The sequence below is a fragment of the Podarcis filfolensis genome, assembly GCF_964270895.1.
Source record: "Podarcis filfolensis genome assembly, chromosome: 16".
In the NCBI taxonomy this organism is placed as follows: domain Eukaryota; kingdom Metazoa; phylum Chordata; class Lepidosauria; order Squamata; family Lacertidae; genus Podarcis; species Podarcis filfolensis.
The window spans coordinates 36,838,821-36,865,691 of record NC_139620.1 but is presented as its reverse complement, the minus strand read 5'-3'; the positions used below and the strand labels follow the sequence as shown (position 1 = coordinate 36,865,691).

The 26,871-nt window shown below is 46.9% G+C and overlaps 1 protein-coding gene across 2 annotated transcripts in view; it reads left to right on the top strand.

The window, feature by feature from the left end:
- Nucleotides 1-208: 208 nt before the first annotated feature.
- TMEM132B (transmembrane protein 132B) overlaps nt 209-26,871 on the top strand; it is a 350,489-nt gene continuing 323,826 nt past the window's right edge. Inside the window, exon 1 of one of the 2 annotated variants that reach the window (XM_083589855.1) lies at nt 209-1,290. In XM_083589855.1, the coding sequence (XP_083445981.1) occupies nt 1,212-1,290 (79 nt within the window). In that variant the 5' untranslated portion in view covers nt 209-1,211. The remainder of the gene's footprint in view (nt 1,291-26,871) is intronic. The other variant, XM_083589856.1, reaches the window with a different exon arrangement.

Sequence of the window (26,871 nt, the reverse complement as noted above, 5' to 3'; positions counted from 1 at the left end):
AAATAAAATAAAATAAATGTGAGACCGGTTTAGGGAAGGGGGGAGGGGAAACCTAGACAAGCCTTCATCTCTCTCTCTCTCCCCCCCCATCCCTCCAGGCTGTCCTCCCCCAGGCAAGGAGATTGGCTAAGATAGTTTGTCAATCGCAGCTCTTTCCCCTCCTCCCCCCCCTTTCCATGCCATCCCACTCATCTCTGGCTTTTTAGGAGAGAGAGAAAAAGAGAGAGAGAGAGAGGAGTTTGAATCAGTCAGCAGCCAAGCTGTGAGCGCCTTTCACCGGCATTTATTCCCACCCCCCTAAATGTAATTTAATTGCATTTTTAAAGGGGGCGAGGAATTGGGGGTGGAGTGGGGGCGCCTGTGCGTGGAAAATGGGAGAGGCATGGAGGAGCCAGCCGACCAGTTGCATCGGGCAAAGTCCCCGCGAGGCAGCCGGCGCCGAGCTGCGCTAAAGACCCGGCGCGCCTGGCAATCCGGATCGCCGCCGCCGCCGCCGCTGCAGCCAAGAAGGAGCTGCTCCGGAGTCGTAAGGAGAAGCTCTGCCCGGGTGGTGGTGTGCTTATTTTGGGGGGTGGGGAGGGCGGAGGAAGAGGAGGAGGCGGCGGCGGCAGAAGAAACCCCAAATGTTTGGAGGCGATCTGGAGGGGGCACAGCTTGAATTTTAGGGGTGCAAGCGGAGGAGCGCACCTGACCGGGACCCCGATTCTTCGAAGCAAAAGATCGAAGTCTATTTTTATCTCTCTCTTTTTGCTGCTGCTGCTGCTTTCACGGTTTTATTTATTTCTTTAAAGGGAAAGCTTCCTTTGGGATTTAATTTCACCTTCCACGTCTCCTCCCCAGCCCCCCCCCCCACTTTTCTTCTTCTAGCGAGGAGTGAAGGGGGGAAAGCGCTCTCTCGAATCGCTTTCTTGGGTTCGATTCGGAGCCGCTGAGCAAATCCCTCATTCCCCCCGCTTTTAAAAAAAGCACAGGTAGTTTTTGGATTATATGGACTGCAAGCAGGTTGGAAGGCGGACTCCAGAAATGCCTGCCGGTTGAAAAAGAGCCCAAATCTGAAATACGGTTTAAATAAAATAAAATATTTATTGGTCCCCGCCCCGCCCCGCAATCAGGAAGACCTGCCGGTGTGGCGGTGGGGTTTTTTTGGAGGAGTTTTGCCGTCGTGCAGCGTTTTCTCGCAACTGCTTGCCTGCCTTTGCGAAGACCTCACCATGACTTCTCCTGGGCATGGAGCGACGCTTTCCAAAGGCCTTTTTCTGCTGTTGGCGCTCGGGGCCCTTCTCGGCGCAGGTAAGGCGCAAAAAGTTTGACTCTTAACCTGAAAGTTCTTTTTTAAATCCCCCCCCCCAGAAGTCTTTTTTTCCTTTGCAGGCAAAGCTGAACGCAAGAGAAAGGGGTGTGTTGGTGGGCGTGTGTGTGTGTGTGCCTGTGTGCCTGTCTGCCTTTTGGAGTCATTAGTCATCTTTTCCCCACCTGCAAAATGCACTTTGCAAATATGGAGTGTATTTTTTTTTTTGCCTTCCAGAGTAATTGTGTGTGGCTTTCAAAGTTTTATTTTATAATGCCTTGGAGTGAACTGGACGATGTGTATGTGTTTTTCTTTTTAAAGGCGAGATGCATGCCAAAAACTCCCCACAAACCAGCAAACTAAGTCCTTGGGTATATAATAGGCTGCCTTTGGTGAGAGGAGGGCATGCACTCTGCACATGCTAAAGATGATCTTTTTCTCTCATGTAGGGTAGGTCTGAAAGTCGCGTCTAGGTCAGAGCCTTGTGATACAGAAATAGACAGTGGGGCCCCAGCCAATTAAGTTCTGCTCAAAGTAGACCCAGTGAAATGAATGGACCCAAGTTAGTCATGTCCATTAATTTCTATGATTTAGTATGTGTAGCCTTGGATACATCCCGCTCTCTGCAGAAAGTGAAGCCACGATGCAACTATATTATAATGCTAGGATTGTAGAGTTGGAAGGGATCCTGGGGGTCATCTAGTCCATCCCCCAGCAATGCAGGAATCTCAGCTAGGTCCCAAGAGCCTTAGTTGTTGATGCTTATCTTGCTTACAACCCCTGTAAGTTGGGTCAATTTTATTATCCCCCTATCACACATGGTGGACCGAGGCCATGAGAAGCTCTCTTGCCTAAGGGCAGAGCGGAAAGGTGAATGCAGAACCTCCATTGCTTCCATGCTCAGCTAGCTCCCCAGTTGTCATGTCTGTCTGTCTCTTCCTTCCCACCCACACGTGTGAAAATTGCTGCCTTAGCTTCATCTCATATCTCCGGCAATTAAGGGTGCCACTCCCACCTCCCCCGTATATGGCAAAGCAGAAATTCAACAGGTGAAGCTCTCCCCATCTCTGGCTACTGTTCTTGGAAATAAAGCTAGCCTAGGTGCACTGAGTTCCGCTTCAGACTAGAGTTTTGTCCTCCCTGACAGGCTGTTCTTACAAGTGCAGGGGATAAGGTGTCATCTGCCAAAATAGCTCAGCTGGGGGAGGGTTAGGCTGAAGATCTAAAGGTCCCTGGTTCGAGCCTGGGTTTCGAGAAATGCTCCGGTCTAGGGCTTGTGGCTTTGCATGATGGAAGATCCCAGGTTCAGTCAATGGAATCTCCAGACAGGGTTGTGAGAGACCCTGTCCAAAACCCGGGGAGAGCTGCTGCCAGCCAGTGTAGACGAGGCTAAACTAGATGGACCAGGATTCTGACTTGGCATTAGGTGACTTTCTGTGTAAGGTGACAACCTTGTTATAAATTTCCCCCTTTAAATCACACTGATTTGATTAAAGAAGAAGAAGAAGAAAAAAACCAACCGAGAATAGAGTGAGGGCAAGGAAGGAATAGTCAGACTCTTTTGATGCTCACCATCTTTTCCAGTGACATTTTTTTATAAGGCGCTTGGTCTTGACCCTGTTTGCTCAGAAGCAAACCTCTCCTGGTTTCAGTGGAGTAACCCTTGCAGGTCTTGATTTGTGACACCTGTTCTCATTTTGCAGCTGGGGACAGCTGACCCTGGGAGACAATATCCTGAACTATGCAAGCTGACTCTGGCCTTAAGGGTCTACATTCCTGGTTGACAGCCTTATCCCAAACATGTTTACTCAGAAGAAAACTCCGTTGAGTTCAGCAGGACTCGTTTCCTAGTCAGGAGTGCAGTCTTATTGGCAGGTCTTGGAGACATGTTACCTTTTCTTACCCATGGAGAATGTCTGCAGAGGCACACGTCCATCCATCTTTATTTGTGCATGTGTGCATGTAGCTATACCCAACTCTCCAAATCTGTGATTCTCTGATATTATGAACATGAATGTTCACAAAGTAACAGCAGCAACAATTTTATTATTTGTACCCCAACCATCTGGCTGGGTTGCCCCAGCCACTCGGGGTGACATAACCAAAGGCCGATGACAGTCTCTTGGCTTTGCAATCCAAATTTAAAAGATTTAAAGCAACCAGAGGTGAATATGAAATAATCATAGAATTGTAGGGTTCTCTAGTCCAACCCCTTGCTATGCAGGAATGTCAACTAAAGCATCTATGAGAGATCCATCCAACCTCTGCTTAAAAACCTCCAATGAAGATCCACCACCTTCCAAGGTTGAACAGTTCTTACTGCCAAAAAGTTTTTTTCTGATGACAGGAAGTTACCTTATATGGAGTCAGACCATTGGCCATCCAGTCCAGTCCAGTCTTGTCCTGGACAATACTCTGGGGTTTCAGGCAGGGGACATTCCCACCCCTATGTGGGACCTAGATGCTGTACCACTGAGCCGCAGCGCACAAGTGCAGCTGCAGGTTTATTCTTTCAATGCTTCTGTTCTGTTACAGTGGAAATCCTGTGCCCATTTCCTTGGACGCGTGTCCTGTGGAAGCAGAGATGGCTTCTTAGTAAATGCACATCCAAGCTGCAAATGGACTCAGGTGTCTGCTTGGTGTGGGGATGGGTTAAGCCAAAGGCTCAGATTAGCAACCCACAATCCTAAGTGCCCAGTGAGGTCTCTGAACTGTGCTGCAGAATGGCTAGAATGCGCTGCTGTCTGGGAACTTCTCTGGGGTGGGGGTAAAGAAATATGAAGACTCCCCAGCAAGGAAAATATACCATCTCCTTTCTCTTTACCCCAAGGCAGCATGGCAGGCCACCTCTGCTGCTGCTTTCTCTGAACTGGGCCCTCTCTAGGCTTGCAAATTTCCAACAGGAATGGCAGGGCACGAGGTCAGAAGTGTGCATTCCCTGTTCACTACCCTTTCTCTGCAAACCCCTCCATCCACAAAGTGATTGTTCAGGTTTTCTTGTGTATACGTGTCTCCAAGTCCCTCTCAGTTGTAATGCACAGCTTCACCACTGTGTTCACTAGGTTGTGGGTGACGATTCCCAGAGGACTGGAGTTTACAATGACATCTTTCAACGCAATGACTGTTATTTGAGTTTGGCATCTGAGAGTTTTCGTGTTTTGCTGAGTTTCTTTGCAGAGCAGGGAGGCTATTTTTGGGTTTTGTTTTGGTCTTTTCAAACAAGAATGGAGGAGAAATCTGATTTAGTTTGTGTCTAGTAGAAGAAAAATTTAATTTGCACTTTCTGAAACAATAAAAACTCACCCTTCTCTGACTTTTTCAGTGCACTTCTCCAGCTAAGTAACGTGTACAAAATCCATAAAAGTGTGCCTATAAATGTGAATATCAATGAAAATAATGGAAATGTGCATTTATTAGGGGTAATTTCTTTGCAAAAATGTGTATGCAAATCTGCATACAAAAATGCACATATTAGGATGAATTTGCACTAATCAATCAAGTTTTTAATGAGGACTTGAAAGAACAAGATTGCAAACTGATGTAGAAAATGTGAAGAACTGAACTGAAGATTAGAAAATAAAGGAATTCAGGGAATCTGATGTTGACATATTCAATCATCGCTGCTTTTTAAAAAAATCATTATTACTTTTCCTTTACTTTGTATAGTCAAACAGATACCAACAGTTTTTACACCCTGATTTTATTAGCGAAGGCTATTTCTAAAAGAGAGGATTGGAGCTGCATGGATTTTGATATAGAAATTGCGCTGGCTTTGTCTACGCAAGGGGCACTTGAAGACTATAGCTATTTTCTGGTGGGATTCAGCCACAGTGTGGCAAAATCAGGCTCCAGAAACCAGAATCATAGCTGGTTTGGAACCTGCTCCCCAACAGCTTTTTTTGCAATAAACGAAGTGGTGAAGGAACAGTATGGGATAACTTTAGCTTGATGCAACATCAAGCTAACCTCCCTGCTAACAAATCAAAATGAATGTTCAATAAATAGGCGACATTGCCTAACCTCCCTGCAAACGTGCAAACAAATACTCAATAAGCTGGTTGTCTGCAAGGGATCTGGGATTATTGGTTTGATTTAATTGGGGATTAGTGTGTCCTTGTCTCCCTGCTTTGCCACAACATTACATGATGCAGCAGGCAGATAGCTCAACGGCAGAGCATGTGCTTTGCATGCAGAAGGTCACAGGTTCAATCTCTGACATGTAATAATATTTTTTTGTTTTTGTTTTTAAATAAAGGCTTGAATATCAGGAGAAGGGGAAGGCCATCTGCCTGGCACCATGGAGAGCTTCTGCCAGTCAGAGTAGTTAGTATAAGGCACTTTTATCTTCTGGAGAAGTGTTCTTACAACAGAAGCACACCTTCTTCATTAACAAAAAACAGGGCAATGGGCACCTCTGAGAGCAATGACTTATTACCTCTTACAGCCAAATTCTGAGAGAGTGTAAAAGCATTGCACATCCCAATTTTTTTTAGAATTTAGGAAACCCCCAGCCCACACTGAGCCACTATCAGAAGCCTGGAAAACTCTCAGCTTGATAGACCATTGATCTTGCCCACTGGGGAGGCGAAACCTTGTTTTGCTCTTCTGTAGCTTCAGGGCTGCACCTGTTTGTATCTTTTCATCCTGGGGTCCAAGAGAGATGAATGGCTTTTAGTGTTGCTTGTGTGCAGGCTTTGATCATTGTGGTTTTGGTCCTTGGGAGGGTATGTATGTGCATGCCTGTGACTTTGATGCCATGTGAGTATTTTGTGTGTGTATGCATTGAGGGCAAAGATGATATTGAGTCTCTGGCAATGGAAGGGCTTCCATTGCATTTATTGTAAAGGTTCACAAAATCTTGGGGAACCACAAGGCGCTCTGTGTCTGAAACATCTTCTAGATAAGTTAATCTCCCTTCTCTTTCCCTCTCTCCCTCTCTGCATAATCTACTCTTTACCCAAAGGTTCCTGGATGGAAAGCAAACAACCCAAAAACACACATCAAAGTATCTCCCTTAGTTGGTCTCTAAGGTGCTACTGGACATTTTATTATTATCATTTATTTCGATCAAAATATCAGTGCTTTTTTCTGGGGGGATGCAGGGGTACACATACCCCTAAACATTTTGTGAATCTAAGTTTGGCCTCATTGAGGGGCAGTACAGTGGTACCTCTGGACGCGAACGAGATCTGTTCTGGAGCCCGTTCGCATCCTGAAACGAACGCAACCTCAATCTGTGCGGATCGCGATTCGCCGCTTCCGTGCATGCGCGTGACGTCGTTTTGAGCATTTGCACATGTGCGAGCAGCGAAACCCAGAGGTAACGCACTCCATTACTTCCGGGTCGCCGCGGAGCGCAACCCGAAAATGCTTAACCTGAAGCTACATCAACCCGAGGTGTGACTGTATTTCAATATGAGTAGGAAAATGAGAGTACTCCTAAACGTTCTTTTTAAAAAGAAAAAAAAGCACTGCGCATAATTGTAAACCGCTTTGAGGTGCCCCATAGCAGCTGTGGGGAACCTTGGGCCCTCCAGATGTTGCTGCGTGATCTCGGGGTTGTGGGTTCAAACCCCACATTGGGCAAAAGATTCCTGCATTGCAGGGGGTTGGACTAGATGACCCTCGGAGTGAAATAACAAATTCCACAACTAAGCTAGAAATCAATGGAACCCCTGCTGGCGAAAGCAAAGCGATTCCTATCCAGTGTCTGTGTCTGTGTCAATTCGCCATGAAATCCTGGACAAAGAGGCCCATCTCCACCTGTTGCTGGAAGAAAAGCAAAGTTGTGGTGAGGCACACCTCAGAGGGGAGGTCATTTTGTTGGCGTGAAGCTACCACAGAGAAAGCCTGCCCCCGGACCCTGCTCTATAGGAACATTGGACTCTGCCTTCTTTTGAGTTAGGCCATTTGGTTCATCTAGCTCAGTACTGCCCACACGGACTGGCAGCAGCTCTGCAGTGTTTCAGACACGATTCCTTCCTAACTTGGAGTTTGCCTAGCATGCAGAAAGTCCCTGCAGCTGAGCCATGGCCCTTTCCTCCCTCAAAAAAAGTAGGGATGCCTTGCACATCTTTGTGTAAATCAGCACCTGGGCAGAGAACATAGGAAGCTGCCTTAGAGTGAGTCAGACCAATCAAGCATATATAGATTTTGTTGAATAAACAAACATAAGGAAGCTGGTCTTCAAAGGAGGCTCCTGTAGGTGTGCTGCTTCCAGGTGTGCTTCTGACTTGGGGTAGCGATTAAGAGTGTGGGAGGGAGAGCCAGGCTCCCACCTGGACACAGGTGTGAAGCTCATTGCCTGGCACTGGGCCACTCTCTCTTCGAAGCTCACCTTGCAGGGCCGAGGTGAGTAAGTGTGGGAGAACCATGGATGTTGCCCTGAGGATTTGGGGGGGAAGATGGTTGTGAGGCCTTTGCCCTGTGAGCATGGCTCTAAGGCAGTGGTTCTCAAAGGGTGTGGTGCGCCACACTGGCGTGGCAGGAGGGCAGGGCAAGTGTGGCAGGAAGATTCAAGGACAACCAAGGAAACATGTAAACATTTCAGGGTAGTGTAGTATAGGATCAAAACAATTTATTTATACAGGCAGAACCAGTATCCATGCTTTTCTTCAAGAGCATTGCCTAGTCTTCTACAGTTCTCCACCAGATATTGTTGTGAACAGGGATTTTAAACTCTGACAAATACAAAAGGTCAGAAAAGGGAAAGGATTCTTTGTGTTGATGAGGAGATGAGAGTTTGTTTGTCTCAAATTAGACCTAAAATAAAGGAGATTACCTGGCAAAAGCAAGCTCACGCCTCTCATTGAGTTTGTATACAGATTTAAGGTACATAGGTAAGGGGCTCATTCATAATTATATTTTGGGAATGATTCTTGGTCTTATGTAGCTTCATTATTTTTTTTAACTTTCTGGATGTCCCATGATCATATTACAAAGTAGTTGTGTTCTATGTTATAAATCAAGCACTGCTAGGAGTTGCTTCTTTTTGTGTCCCGATGTATTTCTTATCAATAAAATATTCAGTGTGGCACGAGCAAATATTTATTCTGAAAGTGTGGCCCAAGGAAAAAAGTTTGAGAACCACTGCTCCAAGGTTTTTCTTTCCCAGTGTTTCCATCTGTGTTTGAAAATAAAATGTGTACAGTGGTACCTCAGGTTAAGTACTTAATTCGTTCTGGAGGTCCGTTCTTAACCTGAAACTGTTCTTAACCTGAAGCACCACTTTAGCTAATGGGGCCTGCAGCTGCCGCTGCGCCACTGGAGCACGATTTCTGTTCTCATCCTGAAGCAAAGTTCTTAACCATAGCTGTCAAGTGTCCCTTATGTGAAGGGACAGTCCCTTATTCCAGCGCCATGTCCTGCTGCTGTCCCTTATTGATGGATGTCCCTTAAATGTCCCTTAAATTTCAAAGGAAGCAGCTCCTCTCCCTCCCTCCCTGGCAGCCAGGGAGGAGGGAGGCTCCAGCTGTGTTGCTTGGCTGTGTTGCTCACCCAATAAGAAGTCTAAGAACGACTGGGGGGGTGGAGCTTGCATGCCTTGTGTGTGGCTAGTTAATGCAAGCTGAGGGGTTTTTTGAATGCTGGACGCCATTTTGTTGCACGTGCTGCTGCAAACTTTGCAGTGCAAAGCCAGGCCGGGGAGCCATCTTAAGTTGAGGATGCATAGGCCTTGTGGTGCATGTGATTCAGATTCTATTCAGTTGAACCTCTGGTTACAAAGTTGGTTGGACAGTGTTCTCGAAGCTAACAGCATGAGTTTGACCAGACTGCAGGAGGACAGGAAGACTGGAGTGCCTGGAACAGGTGAGGCTGCAGGTCCCTTATTTTGGCTGCTGGTCCCTTATTTGCAAGGCTGCTGGTCCCTTATTTTCAAATCTGTAAGTTGACAGCTATTAACCAGAGGTACTATTTCTGGGTTAACGGAGTCTGTAACCTGAAGCGTATGTAACCTGAAGCGTATGTAACCCAAGGTACCACTGTACTTCAAAGGTTTGTAAGTCACTTTGAGATGCGTGTGAATTCTTTTAATTACAATAAATAAAATATACGTGTGATCAAGGAAAAGAAAACAGAGCTGGCAACTCAGTCAGAGATGCAGTGGGAAACCTCCTCAGACTGGAACCCCCCCCTTATTAAATTAAGGGATTTAGGGGTTATTATAATATTGCACCCCCCTTCCTGTTACTTCAGTTTTGTACTCTCTCTCTCCCGTGCAGTAACTCTGGATCGAAGCATTTGTAAAAAAAGTTAATGAATGCTGCTTCCCTTCTTCTCTCTCCTTCTCTCCTCCTTCTGTGGCAAAGGACAAAGTTGATCAAGAGGCTGTGTTTTGTGCTTGATACTGGGTATATCTTCCCCCACCCAATTCCTTGCCTTTACAGCCTGCTTTCCTAATATCTCTGTGGAATTGCGTCGCCTTCCTGAGCAGAGTGCGCTGGCCGGGAGGTGGTTGTTGCTGCTTTTTTTCCTGTAAAGAATTACTGAGGCGAAACGTTTGCTGATCTATGTTGACAGTCCCCCCCCCATCTCTTTAACGTGACGAAAATCTCGGAAGCCAAGTTGGGTGGCGAGAGAGCCATCCTTCTGCCTTCCTTGAACACAATCAAGTTGTTTGAGGCCTAATGGGCTTCTCGGCTTCCTAAACAGCATTGTTAAAAAAAACCACAGTGACACTAAAGAAAAGATGGGAGAGCCGAACTTAGCTGGCAGCCTTTTGAGGAGACTGAGTCTTGCCTCCTCTTTTTCCTCCCCTTCGGATCTTGGTGCAACTGTGATTTATTTCTGTGTTGCTTCACACTGAGTTTGGGACTCTCTGCCCCTCTTTTTAAAGAAACCTGCGGGCTTTCTATTAGCAAGCTGCATGCCTCCCGTCAGACTCCTCAGTAAAGGCACAGATCCGTGCTTGCTTGTTCTGAAAGTGTTGCACCAGTTTTTATGCACATGCCTCCTGGACAAACCTAAGTAATCTCTTCCCCCACTTCAGTGGTTTCCTTCTGTTTTGGAATGGATCAAACATTGTTGAATTGAAGGAAGCATCTAGCCATCGTGGTCACTGAAGATTTTTCTTTCTTTAAGAAGCAAGTGGTACCTGTTTGCGGTTCCAGAAGCTATGTATTGATAAAGTAGAGCAGCTGAGAGCACAATCCAGCCCACATGAGTCACAGCAATGATTGGTTTACATATATTCACAGGATGTACGTGCAGAGTGCTCACACATGTACACACATTGCTTACTGCACACTTTCTGACTGACATCTAAATATGTGCGCTAAACCTCTTCTCACGTAAATACTAAGTTCAGCTTAGTTAGGCTGCAGTGGAACCAACAGGAAATGTTAATCATGGCTTCCCCCAAAGAATGCTGAGATCTGTGATTTGTTAAGGGTTTGGAGTGTAGTTAGGAGGCCCTGGTTGCCTTCAAAGAGCTACAGTGCTCAGTGATCAATCCCTCTTCCCAAGGACTGTTGCTGGATTTAGGGCAGTGCAGGTGGTTCCTCAGCACAGGGCACCGAATTGAGGGGGCACAAAATTGAGATGATCCATAATTGAGAGGATCCATTTTTGGGGTGCCATATTTTGGCTTTGCTCAGGGCACCATATTACCGAAGATTGCCAAAGTCTGCCACTGTCAATGACTGGGAATTGCAACTCTGTGAGGTGAATAGGGGTCTCCTAACTACTGTCAGAGGACGCGGGTGGTGCTGTGGGTTAAATCACAGAGCCTAGGACTTGCTGATCAGAAGGTTGGTGGTTCGAATCCCCACGACGGGGTGAGCTCCCGTTGCTCGGTCCCTGCTCCTGCCAACCTAGCAGTTTGAAAGTACATCAAAAGTGCAAGTAGATAAATAGGTACCGCTCTGGCGGGAAGGTAAATGGCGTTTCCGTGCGCTGCTCTGGTTCGCCAGAAGAGGCTTAGTCATGCTGGCCACATGACCCGGAAGCTGTACGCTGGCTCCCTCGGCCAATAAAGCAAGATGAGCGCCGCAACCCCAGAGTCGGTCATGACTGGACCTTCTTTAACTACTGTCAGGACCCTTGACGAGTTGCAGTTCACAGGATTCTTCCCCACGACTGTTTAAAGCAGTACATTACTGCTTTAATGTGTATAGTGCAGATGGGGCCTGACTTAACTTGGATCCAACGCAATGTGTCGGTGAACATGCTAACTGTGACCGTTCCTTCACACATGCAGGTCATCAGAAGAATCACGTGTGAACTAACATTTGAAATCAATGGGACTTGACTGCAGCTAACTTTTAGAGATACGAAGCCTCTTGTTGACAAGTGCTTGTTGGTATTGTAGAAGAAAGCTATGATGATACTGCATGACGTTAAAGAAATCTGCAAATGGTGACCAGGAAAACCTCTGTATCCTGTCAGCCTTGCCAGATCTGTACAAAGGCAATAAAGTCTAGCGCTTTCAACAGCCTTGTCAGTTGCACTCTCTTTATGGGCAGATGGGGATATAGATTTACACCATTTGCTGGTAATCCATTTTTTCCCTCTATGGCTAGTATGTGCTTGAAACTAGTTGAGCATGTTCCTCCCCTCTGCCAACAATTTTAGATGAACTTACCTAGCAAAATTTACTGGGTTAACCATAATTGTGTGATAAGACAGTGACCCAGTTTTGATCCACAAGGAAATACTAACTGGCAGTGGCTCTTCAGGAATTCAGCCAATGAGTCTTTCCCAGCCCAACCTGGGATTGAACCTGGGATATTCTGCATGCAGGACAGAAGCTCTTACCCCTGAGCTATGGCCCTTCCTCAAAGGAAGAGGTCAGATTTCCTACTTCTGGGAAAAGGAACTTTCTGCAATTTCTTCCCATTTTCATCCCCCAGCTTATAAAAAATATCAATTTCTGCTTATCTGACAAAACCAACCATGTATCTCCCTGTGTGTGAAAAGAGTGAATGAGTGAGAACGAGAGCGTCACATGGGGAAACTTTTTCTAATCACAAATCCTCCTGGCAAATTCACAGGTCCCGAGTCGCAAATTACATTTTTCTTCCTCCCAGTGGAGTGCTTGGGCTGGTGTTTTATCAGCTCTTGCTGGGAAACGTAGTGAAACAAAACCCGTAGTAGCCTGGTCCTTGTTGAGACACAGGCCAACCAAATAGATGTGACTGGGGGTGATGGGAGAAGGGAGGGGATTGTAAGAAGACTGAAGCAGGGAAACACACACAAGGACTCAATTTCCCCACAAAGTCTTAGGGGGCATCAAACTTGTCCCAAGAGTTGAAAGGAAAATGAGGCAAATGTATGAAGTGGAGGTCAGCCTCTGGGTTGGGGAAGCCTTCCAGATTTCAGAGATGAAGGGAGCTGGTCTGGAGGTCCCTAGGTCCCCATTGTTGGTCTTTACTGAGGCTGTGAGCAAATGACAAAGGTATTCTTCCCAGGAGGCATCTAGTTGGTTCAGGCCAGGAGTTGGCATGTTGCCAAAGTTCAGTGCCCTGGCATCATCTACTGTAAATGGGTGACCCTTCTGAGTCTGCCTCTTCGCCCACGAACACTGAATGTCTTCGTCTGTGAGCTAGTACAATTTTAATCCCCCACAGTTCCTCTAAAATAGCATTGCTCTAGACCAGCCTTTCTCAACCTTGGGTCCCCAGATGTTCTTGAACTACAGCTCCCATAATCCCTGACCACTGGCTGTGGTGGCTAGGAATGATGGGAGTTGTAGTCCAACAGCATCTAGGGAACCCAAGTTTGAGAGGCTGTTCTAGGGTCCTGACCCATCAGGGATGTTGCTGTCCTAGGTAGTTGTCTGCTCAGCTGAGAGGACACCAAGTAAGGCAGTTAGGAGGTCCTGATTTGGAGGAGTGCTGGTTCAGGGCCCTGAAGGTTTTGGTCCAGAGGTTCTTGGTGTGAGTTTTGGACCATGGCTAGTGATCATGAAGCAATGAGAAGAGACCTAATGCCTCAAAATCCGTTTGGAGAGATTGTCAGGAGTTTAGCGTTGTCCAGGAGAACCTCCTGGAAATGTCTCCGTCATGCTTCAAGTGCTGTATTATAAAGGGCCTGGGATCTTGAGCTTCAGTTGCTGGCTTCTTCCCAGGGGTGAATGTTGGAGCAGTGTTGGCCTGGTTGAGGGATGCTCCCCCGTGCCTTTTTGTGCACTGGAGGAAATCAAGGTGCATGGCGACTTAAGGGCAGCTGCTTGTCCCTGAATTCTAGTACATAATCTGAGGTGGGTTGCCCTACTTGGGAGTGGGCAGATTCCTCCTCTGAGGTGCTGCTTCTAGAGAACAATGACACTGAAAGTTCTCAGTTTGTGGCCATGATACGTGCCGACCAATGCATGGTGACTGCTTGTTGCTACCAGGGGGTCTCAGAGAGGAGACTGCCAAGGATAGCCTCAAGCGGGCTTTGATTTGGCTGCTGTGAAAAGCAGGATACCTGACCAGAAGGAGCTTTGGGTCTGAGCTAGCAGACCTCACAAGGTGGTTGTGAGGATGGAGAGGGCAGCCCCTGAGTATATCTCTGTTCTCCTTGAAGAAAGGGACTCTGTGTTCTCCCTCTAACAGTGTGGTGTGGCGGTCAGAGTAGGACCTGGGACACCAGGGTTCAAATCCTCACTCTGCCATGAAGCTCACTGGGTGACCTTGGGCCAGTGACTCACCCTCAGCCTGACCTACCTCACAGGGTTGTTGTGGTGAGGATAAAGTGTGTGTGTGTGTGTGTGTGTGTGAGAGAGAGAGAGAGAGAGAGAGAGAGAGAGAGAGAGAGAGAGAGAATAACTAATATGACACCTTGGAGGAAAGGTGAGATAGAAATGTAATAAACAAATAAAATAAAACAGTATCTGAGACAGAGAGACCTTTTTCCAAGGAGAACAGAGCTACAAACAAGGACCATGCCTCTTTGTCCTCACAGCCACCCTGTGAGGTAGGCTAAGCTGTCAATGAATGAGCAAACCCAGTTCACTTCCATACCTTTGCTGAGTTCCCCAGTTTGAAAGCAAACAGATCCACTTCATTTCAAGCTATACTACACACACACACACACACCACCTGCCAGCTCATTATAGCAATCTTTTCTCTGACATCCCCATCTTCTCTGGTGTGGGTAGCTACCATGGTGAAGATAGCTTGTGGGTGTACATCTCCAAGCAGTTATGCTTATGGAAACGTACTTTCAAAATGGTTTTGTGCTGCAGATTTAGCTCAACAAGAAGGACATTTTCCTGCTGCTTTTCTGTTTGGCTATTCCCTTGGGGCTCTGGAGAACCAGCACTCTGGTTGCCATGCCAGGTGGTGGTGATGTTTTAATGGAATCTGTTTGCTCACGCGCTTTCCAACTGGTTTTGGAAGAGGCTTGTTGCAGCAGTGGGGTAGACCTGGTGGGAGATTCCAGAGCCTGCAGAGGGGCAAAACCGTTTGTAGCAGTGCCCCATGGATGAGCATATATGGACCAGGAATTCTGCTCTAGTGGAAACTGTTGCTAGGGAGTGCCAGAAAAATGGAGTGTGTGTTGCACATTGACAATGAGGTTTGTTTGTTTGTTTGTTTATTTTATTTATAAATTTACTTACTGGCCTTCATCCGAAGATCACAGGGCGGTTTGCAACATAAAAATGCAAAATGAAAACACAAAATACACAACGTAATAACAAAACAAAAAAATCCCAATAAACCTCCTCCCACAAATACGTTTAAATAGTCATAGATTGTTTTATCAGCCAAAGGCCTGGTAGAAGAGAAATCTTTTTGCCTAAAGGTGTACAATGAAGGCACCAGGCGAACCTCACTGGGGAGTGCATTCCACAAATAGAGAGCCACTGCAGAAAAGTCCCGTTCTCATGTTGCCACCCTCCAGACCTCTAGTGGAGAAAGCACACGAAGATGGCCCTCAATTGATGATCACAGGATCCGGGCAGGTTTAAATGAGAGGCAGTCCTTGAAGTATTGCGATCCTGTGCCATTTAAGGCATTGCTGGTTAATCTCACAGACCATTTACACACGGGCACATGCCCGTTCTATCAGACTTTACAGGACTATTCCCCTAAAGCTAAGCTGGATGGGTTGTGTGACTCTTCTTTTACCAACACCAGGGGTGGGGACTGCTTTTCAGCCAGAAGGCTGCATTTCCTTTTGGGAGCCATGAGTCCTGTGGAGATGTCTTGGAGAAGTTGGCTGGATTTGGAAGGGGGCTGGGAGGCGATCAGAGCGTTGGAGCTGGATGACCCTGGGTCAGGTCCTGGCATGCTGTTGGAGGGCAGATCAGGACCCCTGGACCCTGAGGCTCGGGGTGGAGGTTCAGATCCCGGGAAGGGGCCAAGCAGGCTGCAGAAGAGCACCCCACCCTTCGGTGTCCCAAGCCTAAAACCACATGCAGTGAAGCTGACTCCTGCCCTGCCTCCTACCAGGGAGCAATCCCTCCCTCCTAGGGAGGCGACTTTGAATAAGTCTGATCCTGATCTGAGGACACATGCCATCAGTGGCAGTGTGAACAAGCCTTTCAAAGACAGATGATTCAAAGGAGAGGCCGCTGGCTTGTGAAAAGAGCTGCCTGCCCCTTGCACTTCAAAATGAATATTCGGGATGGGTGTTGCTTGTTGGATCAACATCTTCGCTTACACAGGCAGAGGGCCTTCTTGGTAGTTGCACCCACCCTGTGGAACGCCCTCCCATCAGATGTCAAGGAGATAAGTAACTATACAAGCTTTAGAAGATACCCAAAGGCAGCCCTGTACAGGGAAGTTTTTAATGTTTTGTTATGTTTTTGGATAGGATGGAAGCCATGTTTTATATACATTCTAATACTGTGACACCAGATGGTGCTGTGTAGTTCCATCTTTCGCCAACATGATTTCCCATTTTGAGGTTTACAACGCGTTTTCCTGAAACGCTTTGTTGATGTGTTTGGATCCAGCCTGGGGCAACTCAGTCAGATGGGTGGGATATTAATAATAATAATAATAATAATAATAATAATAATGGAGTAGAACATCCCTATTTTCATTGGAGAAATGTTGGAAGGTATGGCATTCTCTCCTAGCTCTTACATATCTGTTGAACCTGCGCCTTGCAACCTGACTTATGCACTGCTCTTCCTTATGCCTTAAAGCTTTTGGTAGAAATGGTGCAAAGAACCCCCATTTTCTGCCCTGCAGTGAGAGCTGGGGCTCTGGGCAGCCTTCAGAGAGGCACCCCCATGAGGGGGGGCGGTTAGGTGCAGAGACAGAGACAAAAGTGGATGAAGGAATGAGTATGAATTTCACCTACTGCTGGTCTCTGTGCACACACCCTCACTCCTCTCTGTTCTCCGTCCTGGCCAGCGAGAGGCATGATCAGAGTTCAAGGATGCATTCTGCCCAGGCAACAGCACTCAAGAAGAGTGCACAGCAGGGCCTGTGAGAGGGGTAGCTCAGGTAGGTTGTGGCCTGGGGAGAGCTGTGAGGGCCATGTAGAGAAGCCTGCAAGGCCACTTTTTGCCCCTTATGCGTTATAAGTTATGCTTAGCCAGAGGGAAAAGTGGGTGAAGCACTGAATGCTAACTTCATCAGTGATATTTTAGCACACAAAATTCGGAGGGTTCTAAGGGGACGGGCTGTAGCTCAGTGGTGGAGCATCTGCCTTGCATGCGGAAGGTCCCAGGTTCTGCCCTTGCCGCCCACTTCTAGGACTGGGCGAGAACCTGTCTGAAATCCTGGAGAGCCACTGCCAGTCAAACGATACTGAGCTTGATGGACCGATGCTCTAACTTGGTATAAATCGGCTTCCTGTGTTCCTTTATATTTGTATATACATGCACACTGTGCTCCATCCAGGAGGCAGACCCAGATCGCTGCAGCACAAATTGGGTCCACGCAGGGTGATCCAGGCAGCAAGGAGAGGCAAGAGCGAGACGGTAATGCTTTCAGGTAGCCCCTGTGCATCTCGCCCCTCTCCTTCTGATTTCAAGTTTATTGCACAATTAAATACTGTGCAAGGCATCTCCTTTGGTTCAGGACCTGGACCCGGGTTGGCTGGCACTGGAGAGTCCTGGGTTGGATTGGGCCCCAAACTGGATATGGGATTGGGGGATGCATAGCCCTAGCCATTCAGCCCCCAGGCCTGCATTCCTTTAACCCCACTTTGGAGACTGCAACCCAGGGGGACAGAGAGCCAGGAGAGGTGGTGGAACTGGGGGAGACTTGCCTACACATTTATTTATTTTTTAAAGCTGAGCCGATAGGTCTTTGGCTGAAGGTCTCTAGAAATAGTAGGAAAAGTCCACATTGCCATGGTGTTTCAATTTTTAATTATCATCTTCAATTTGTCAAGCTTGGTCTTGGAGTGCTGTTTGCCAAGATCTGACTCTTTAGCTGATCAATATTCCCTTCTCCAGGTCTTGGGGCTCTGAAATAGTTACATAAAAAAATCGATGGTGTCCAAATTGGATTTGGTGCATTTTATGATTGGGGATGATACGGCTTTGAAGAGACTTTTCTCTCGTTCTCTCTGAGAATCTTGCTGCCTATGCAATGAGGGTGGTGCCTTTGTGGACTGGATACTTACCCCGGCAACGCCTCACCCTGCTCTCCATCAAAGCACCCCGGTCCCCTTCTGAATTGGCCCTAATTCGCAACATCTGGACATGACGTCACTCCAAGGTGCAGCCCAGTGATAGTCAAGAACATGTAAGCATGTGGCCTTTACTTCTGCTGGGGACTTTGCAGAATTAATTATGGGATAATAATGGATGAAGGGGCTAATTGCCTGTGTTTCATATCTCTAGCTCTGCTATTTAGCATGTTTTTTTTAAAAAAGATGACGTATTATTGTATCGACAGGCATGCAAATCTGCCCTCTCCTTGTAAAGTGCTGGAACCAGCTTGGAGAGAGGTAGGTCAGGAAGGAGATACCGTATTTTTGCTCTATAAGACTCACTTTTTCCCTCCTAAAAAGTAGGGGGAAATGTGTGTGCGTCTTATGGAGCAAATGCAGGCTGCGCAGCTATCCCAGAAGCCAGAACAGCAAGAGGGATTGGTGCTTTCACTGCGCAGCGATCGCTCTTACTGTTCTGGCTTCTGAGATTCAGAATATTTTTTTTCTTGTTTTCCTCCTCCAAAAACTAGGTGCATCTTGTGGTCTGGTGCGTCTTATAGAGCGAAAACTATGGTATATTTTTGTCCTTGCTGGTGCCTTCTGGCCTCTTCCAGTCCACACTCCCACATTTCTTCTAGAGCTTGGGACTCTGGGGCTCAAGCCAACTTGAAACGATACGCTCCCAACTTCATAGCCCTTGTTTAATGAGTGGCTGTAATCTGAGACCATGGGAAGGGCATGCCTGTAATTGGAGACCATGGGAAGTGCAATTGGGGACCACAGGAAGTGAAATAGCTCGGTGGTAGAGCAGCTGTTTTGCATGCAGGTCCCAGGTTCAGTCCCTCTGTGTTTTTTTTAATGGTCTTGTCTAGATAACTGGTGATGGGAAAGAGTCTGTCTGAAACCCCGAAGAGATGCTACCAGTCAGAGTAGACAACATTGATGGACAATAGGATAAACAGCTTCCTTGGTCTCTAGCAGGGTATCAGTGATTTTTCTGGCTGAGGCAAAACTATATATTCAGGTTTATTCAGTCAAAAAAGGCTCCCGGTGCATTTTGAACAGGGTTCTTGCATCTTCAGACAGAAGCTATACATCCCATGACTTTTCTTTCGCTGTGTTGAGCTTTTTCCCTGGAGAAAGAACTTTGAGAGACGTTTGATGCTCTTGGACTGAATAAGTCTCTCTAAACACCCGTGGAAGCGTGCTGCTGATTTGTACATTCAGGGGATCACCTGCTTGTTGTTGGATCTGATCCTAGTGCACGTCACGTTTAGCTAAATATATTTCCTCCTCTATTTCTGCAGAGGGAGAAGAGAGCTTTTTCCTGCAAGAGATGATTTGTTTGCAGTTCTGCTGCAGATCTCATATTCCCTTTTTAAAGGCTTCTCTTCCAAATCTGACTGATGGAAAAATATTGGGAGCTATTCTTGTTTCAGTGGCTGGGCTGTTTCAAGCATAATATAATTATACTGCGTGCGTTGCAGAATATTATGATTTTTTTTTATATTAAAAGCACAATGTTAAATCCAGCATCAACCCAGATTACTCACTGCACCTTCAGTTTGCCTGTCACTTAAAAAGTGTTGATTAAGCCTACGTCTCTCACCACTTCAGGTGAGAGTGTCACAAGCTGTCCGGTTTTTGCTCTGTTTTCTCTTTCCTTCCAACTCTCAAAATATTCTTGGCTTGGCTGGTTTTGCTCCTGGTTTTTTCCCCCATTTTGCTTCTTGCACCCGGTCCCCATCAGCCCTCTGTGGTCAGCAACCTGATGATGATTATACCATATCATTATCTATCCACCTTCTATCTAGACTGCTACTATATATTTTGGAAAGTTGTTTGTTTGCCTGTTCGCTCTGCATTCAAATGCCTCTTAAAGGTACCGTGACCGAATTTGGCCTAGCGGTTCCTAGAACTGAAGAGAGCAGGCTTTTGCCTCTGTTTGTATACAATCAAGCACCACTGTGGATCCAAATGGCAGGCTTGCTTTTAAAAACTGCCCTGCTATTACCAGATTGGGCAGGGTTGTATATTATTGTTTACCCAACAGCATTTTTTAAAAAAATGAAATTAAAAATCTCTCTTTCTCTCTCTGAGTTTCCAAGCAAAGTTGGGCACTTTCTGCTTGTTTTATATCTAGTGCTTCTTGAGTGTCTAAAGGGCTTCATGAAGTTTATGTCCAGCCTGGAAAAGGAAAGCTTAAGAGGAGACACAATAGCAGCTTTGGCAAAGATGGCAGAGAAGATTTGTTTTCTGTTGCTGTACAGCAGAGGGCCAGAGGGCCACATTCCGTTCTGGGCAGCTTTCCGATGGGAGGGGCCAGAAGCAAAAGTAGGTGGAGTAATGACTGTAAACATTGCCTTTCTTGTCAGAAAGTTCTTCCTGATGCTTAGTCGGAATCTTCTTTCTTGTAACCTGAAGCTATTGGTTCGGATCCTTCCCTCCAGAGCTTGCTCTTCCATGGGACAGCCCTTTAGATATTTGAAGATAACTATCATATCTCCTCTCAGTCTCCTCTTTCCCAGGCTAAACATATCCAGCTCTCTCAAGCATAAGGCATGGTTTCCAGACAGTGATCATCTTGGTTGCCCTCCTCTGCCCATGTTCCAGCTTGCAATATCATTCTTAAATTGTGGTGCCCCAAACTAGACACAGTATACCAGGTGTAGTCTGAACAAGGCAGAATAGAGCGGTACTTTTTGCACATCCTTTTCCGGCTGAGAGAGCCCCCTAGTCACCCATGCCTGGACTAGAGGCATTGCAGAACTTGGCACATTACGTTTCTATGGGGTTGGCAGAATGATATCTCCTGAATTTCTAGGAAGGTTCTGAACAGTGGGGGTTGCTGTCCGCTGAGACTGGTAGGGGGCAAGGCAGGGAGACCTAACAGTAACTGGCACCGGAGCCAATGACAGACAGAGCCAACTAATGCTAGTTTGGTCCCCGTTCTCCTCCTCCCTGTTGAGTTCTACAAGGACAACACTGAGGCCAAGGAGGAGGAACCTGACAGCCACCTGGACTGCACTGGACTGGACTCTGGTGCTGGAAACTGCAGAGCGCTCTTGCGTTCGGGTCACGTTTGCAGGTTTCCCACTGGGAGCACAGGATGCTGGACTAGGTGGGCCGTTGACCTGATCCTACAGGACTCTTCTTATGTTCTTAAGAAGGTAGGTAGATGAGTACCAGCTGAGGGCAGGCTGAGAAAGGCAGACAGAGGCTAAAGCACTGGATTGGGATCAGGCAATGCTGCCATTTGGCTCCCTTCCCCTTTTTTTTGGGGGGGGGAGGGAAGCTTTGTCAACAAAAGCACCTCCCCACCTCCCAGCCCCCTGCTAGTTTTGAAGACCTTTCAAAACAGACTGCGGAGCTGAGATTTATGCCCCATTTTAAGTGCAAGGGGCTGGTCTCAGGTCCTTATCGCCTTGCGGGTTTGGTAATAAACCCATCAGTGGGTGATTTAAGCTTCCTTTCCCCCTGATTGGAAAGAAGGGAGTTGATGTTATTTATGATAGGAATGTACAGCGATGCTAAGATGTTAAGGCGCCACATTTTTTTGGGGGGGGGGAGTTGAGTCTGCGGTGACATCTTTCCCAAAGAGATTATCTCCCAGAGTTGCAAAAAGGACAACATAAGCAAGGGGGGATTTGTAGCTGGCTGTTTGCTTTTTGCGGAGCTTGGCATCCGTCATTCATCTTGAGAACTGCTGTCAATTTAGGCAACCGAGGTTTAGGGGCTGGAACTCCCTGCTTACCCCCCCCCAAAAGCTTCAGGAAGAGAGAAAGGTTATTAGCCAGAATGGAAGGTTGAGGATTGGAAAGGGCTCTTTTGCTCTCTACCTCAGAAAGATCCAACATTGGGGAGCAGAGGGTGAAAGAAACACATGAAGAGAGAACCCAGAAATAGGGATGGGGCAGAAATTAAATTCACATTTAAAAGTGAATCTCCCTAATTTGCAGTTTCCAAAACAGCACGAGGACCTAAACATGGCCATGTTCCAAAATGTGCAATTCTCAAGTTATGTGTACAAAACTGCATATACTAGGGTCAAGTGTGCATTAAAAATTGTGTTTTGGAGTTAAGAACATAAAGAAAAGGAAAACATTATAGACAGAATTGCACACAAACGTGTACATGGGGAGAACGTTGCACTGAAATGCAGATGAATTTTCATGAGGACTTTTTTGTAAAAAATTGTAAACTGATGTGGAAATGTAGAGAAGTGAATTTTAAGTTGGAAAAACTAATGCGGAATTGGAACAGCGATGCTCCGTAAGTGACCTTCATTCCTAGGTATAAGGAAGTGTCAGATGTTTGTATCTATTAAAGAGAAAACTGTAAAATGAGTGCACTTTAAGCTGCTGAGTTGTTTTTGTAAACCCATTGGGTTGCCTTACCGGGGTGGCCAACGTGATACCTTCAGGGGGTGTTGAAATTCAGCCTCTATCAGCCCACCCTACATGACCAGAGAGCAGTGATGATGGGAGCTGCAGTCCCAAAGCATTTGGAGAGCACCAAGTTGTATTCTCCTAATCTGTACTATATAAAAATACGTGTGTGTGTGTGTGCGCGCACACACACACACACACACACACACACACACACACAGTGGTACCTTGGGTCACATACGCTTCAGGTTACATATGCTTCAGGTTACAGGCTCCACTAACCCAGAAATAGTACCTTGGGTTAGGAACTTTGCTTCAGGATGAGAACAGAAATTGTGCTCCGGTAGCGCGGCAGCAGCGGGAGGCCCCATTAGCTAAAGTGGTGCTTCAGGTTAAGAACAGTTTCAGGTTAAGAACAGACCTCCAGAACGAATTAAGTACATAACCAGAGGTATCACTCTCACTCTCTCTCTGTATATATGTGTGTGTGTGTGTGTGTGTGTGTGTGTGTGTGTGTGTGTGAAGTCTTTCCCCAGCTGTAATGTGTTTGCATTAACAGAGTGCATAGTTCCCAGCTGTATTTAAATTCTCCTATTTGAATAGTCACGGGGATTTAATATAAAGAACCCTCCCTTTTGAAAAGAATGCTCTGTGTTTTTTCACTTAGTGTCCCTAGTTCGTGTGTGTTTTTAAAAAAATGTTAGTGCAACTGTTTTTTTGACCAGAAAGCTAATCTGCATTATGAGCTCTTTAGTCTTACAAAAAAGAACTCCAACGCTGTGCCAAGAGAAGCTCGCTTTTGTGTATTTGCTACATCTGTTAAAGAAATTGGTGGGAAACCTGGGCTGATGTTGATCTAACTCAGGTGTGGGGGAATTTTTGAGCCTCAGTTGCTGCTGAACTACAATTCCCATAATCCCTGGTCATGCTTGCTACGACTCATGAGAGTTGTAGTTCAACAGCAGCTGCAGGGTGAAAGCTAATGCTATAATATCATAATAAATGTCATAATATAGCATAGTAAGTCTTTTAATATGCCACATGATTGTGTCATTTTTGCTGCAACAGGCTAACACAGTTACCTGTCTGGAAAACCTTATTCAGGTTTCCGAGGTTTCTTATTCAGGACCACGGCACCATAGATCTCATTACCTCGACTTAGTGGGTGGGTAAGAAATTTTATTCCAGCTGCACTTCCTGAAACAATATATGAATTGAAATGCATCACCCTTTGAAATCTGAACTTCTCTGAGCTTTTGCTCTGCAGTTCTCCAGTGTGCGCAAAATGCATATGCTAGAGTAAAGCATGCATACAGATGCATGTATCAATGAAATTAGCATGCAAAAACCACATTATATTAGAGCTTGCCAAAATGTTTTCATCAGGGGAAATTGGATGCACAAATATATTCAATAGGGGAAATTGCATGCACAGTTTTGCAGCTTAGGAGAAATTAGCACTAAAATGCTGATGGATTTTCACGAAGACTTAAAAAAATACAATGAAATTGCAAATTGATATGCAGAACTGAACAATTAGACGGGAAAAATGGTTGCTCTCTGCCCAATTATTGGACTGACATACTTCTCATAGTTATTCTCTTGTGACATTCTAGAGCAGTCAGAATTTCTGGCTTGCTGCTTAGATAGACTAAAAATGATTGGTTGGCTCAGGAGGATAAATGCTGTTGAGAAGGGTTTGAATGGGTTGGGTTTTTTTCTTCATTTCTCCTTAGCTAAAGTTGGTCCTTTTCTCTCTCCCCCCGCCACCCCTTCTGGTAATTGCATGTTCACCTGCCTCAGTGTGTCAGCTGCAGTACCTGGGACCGTCTGGCTTGCAAGAGCCTCTTCCGTTTGAGTGTATCAGGGACTGGATCCCCCTTGAGACAGACAGAGAGGGAGGGAGCCAGGTGGCGACTTGAAAGAAAGATGCAAAGCAGGAGAAACTTGCCAACCCCACGACCCCGCCTGGCTGCCAAAATGTCATGCCGTAAAGAAGCCTGTAAAAAAAGGGCTCACACACCTACTGATCCATCTGTCCATTTGGTGGGCGGAGTGGAGATTGTTCCTTTGTTGGCAGCCTCAGAATTCAGCCCTGGTGCTGTGTGTGTGTGTGTGAGTCTGTCTAGCCCACTTTTTTAAAAGCTCTTAACAGTTGCTGCCACCAGATTTAAAACATGGTGGAGATGACTATAACCCAGGAAGGAATTTTATTAGTTACATTTGTAGTTGAGTAGAGTCTCCCGGGAATGTATGGGTGTGCTGGGCCCGGGGGTTAACCCGAGCAACGTGGTCCAGGTCCAGTCCCAGTCCCGAATCTAAGGGTTCTGCGAAGAGTCAGTCCGACAGGGTCAAGGCAGGAAACCAGGCTAGGTCAGGCACAGGGTCACAGGCAGACATGTTGCTCCCGCAACCTGGGGCAGGGTCCGGCAGCCTTTTATCTCTGATGGAGTAATGGCCGGTCCTGATCCCCCGATGACTTACCTCCCTGTCTCGCCCGAAGGCGAGCACTCCTCCTGTGAGTACTCAGGTTTCTCCTTCTCTCAGACCTTAGTCTTTGCAGCTCGGGAGATGTCAGTGGGTTACTAGACCCAGGGGCCGCCTCAGCCTCTCCTGCTCCAACTGGTAGTGGAGCAGCTGTAAGTGATTGCCCAGCTGAAGGCAACGAGGTAATCCTCACATATGGAACCAGGGCAGGCTTAGGCACCTGACTCGGCCCAGCTGGTGTGTGTTGCAGGGGAACCTGTGCAGACTGGGGCTCTTCAGAATCAGGCCCCAGACTTGGTTCAGATGCCGCCTGAGGCAAAGGGTCCTGTGCGGACTGAGACCCCTCTGGTTCCATGTCTGAGCCCGAGTCCCAGGCCATCACAATGGGGTCTTAGGAGAGTGGTAGTACCTCTGGTGGGGACACGTCGTGCCCCTTCTGGGGTAGTTTGTCCACCTTTGGTCCCCACCCTGAGCTCAGTTCTCACCTCACAGGCTCCTACAAGCCCTCAGCCTGTGACAGCGGCTGCACCCTAGGAACAGCTTTGACTGGCTGGCTAAACCAGGTGTGGGAAGCCGATGGGTCTCAAACCCTCAGTGAGTTTGAGACTTCCTCTGCTTGTGAAGGCAGGCTCCAGTGGATTGAGCAGACAAGACCAAGAGTGGCTCCAACGGTCAAGAATGTGGTTTCTGCACACGCTGTGGAAGTGAGGGGTAGATGGGCCTCATTGACCCAGGAAGGGAGCCCATCTAGGAGAAAGAAAACTCTGATCCTAAACCTCCGCTGCCTTGCGGGATATATTCAGGAAAAGAAAAGGATAAGGAGTAAGCCCTACACAAATCTGGAGTGGAGTCCCTAAGATGGTTGGGTGGAACCTTGTATGCCTCCTTCCACCAAGTCCACCAAACATCTTGCTCTGCTTTCCTTTGGACCACATCAGTGAGGCCAAGAGGGGGGTCTTGTTGTCTGGGCAGCCCAGGACCTCCAGGCACACTGCCCAGGCTTGCAAGCTGGAGAGGTCACTTCAGTGCTGTTCGTGCATTGGTTTGGAGTTGATTTCACCCGCAGATGCACACTCCATTGTCTCCCAATGCAGATGGATGCTGAAGTGTAGGTGGGTTCCCACAAGGCAAGACACAGCGATACAGCAAGAACCTTTATTGAACTGTATAACTGGGAAACAGGGGCAGAGTCTCCCAGAGGCTGTAGGCCAGGAGTGGGGAAATTCTTTCAGTTTGAGGGCCACACACTCTTCTAAGTAACCTTCCAAGGGCCACATGCCAGAGGCAAAGGTACGCAGAACAGTTAACACAATTTTCAACCTTTCTACAGGAGGCTAGTTTTTTATACACACTCACACGCCCTTCTCTATTCTCTAGCTAGGGAGGAAAGGGACATTATCAAGGACACATTTCTGGCAGGCAAAAACACTTGGAGTTTTAAGCAGGGTCAGTGAGGAGAGTGGTTCCCCACCCGTCTGCTGATCATACCTTTGGAGAAGAGGGGTGATACAAATTGTGGAAAGTTCTTCGGGCCCAGACTATATGGTGTCCAGTCCTTGGGCAGAGGGTAGGTTTAGCAGGCAGGCATCATATTAAGTCACACTGTCATTGGGGAGGGGGCACAATAAATATTGGGGCCATTTCTATGGAAGGGGGAGGAAAGGCTGCACTTCCCTAAACGACCTCGGTCCAGTATACCTGAAGGAGTGTCTCCACCCCCATCGTTCTGCCCGGACACTGAGGTCCAGCGCTGAGGGCCTTCTTGCAGTTCCCTCGCTGCGAGAAGCCAAGTTACAGGAAACCAGGCAGAGGGGCTTCTCGGTAGTGGCACCCGCCCTGTGGAGCGCCCTCCCACCAGATGTCAAAGAGAAAAACAACTACCAGACGTTTAGAAGACATCTGAAGGCAGCCCTGTTTAGGGAAGCTTTTAATGTTTAATAGGTTATTGTATTTTATATTCTGTTGGAAGCTGCCCAGAGTGGCTGGGCAAACTCAGACAGATGGGTGGGGTATAAATAAATTATTTATTCCCATGCGCTGAAACCAACAGTGAATGGATCAATAGATGCCAATTCTTTCACAGGAAGCCTGTTCCTACACACCCCTGCTCAGCCCTCTCCATCCCATGAAGTAAAAGGCCTGGTCTGAGTTCAAAAAGGCGGTTCT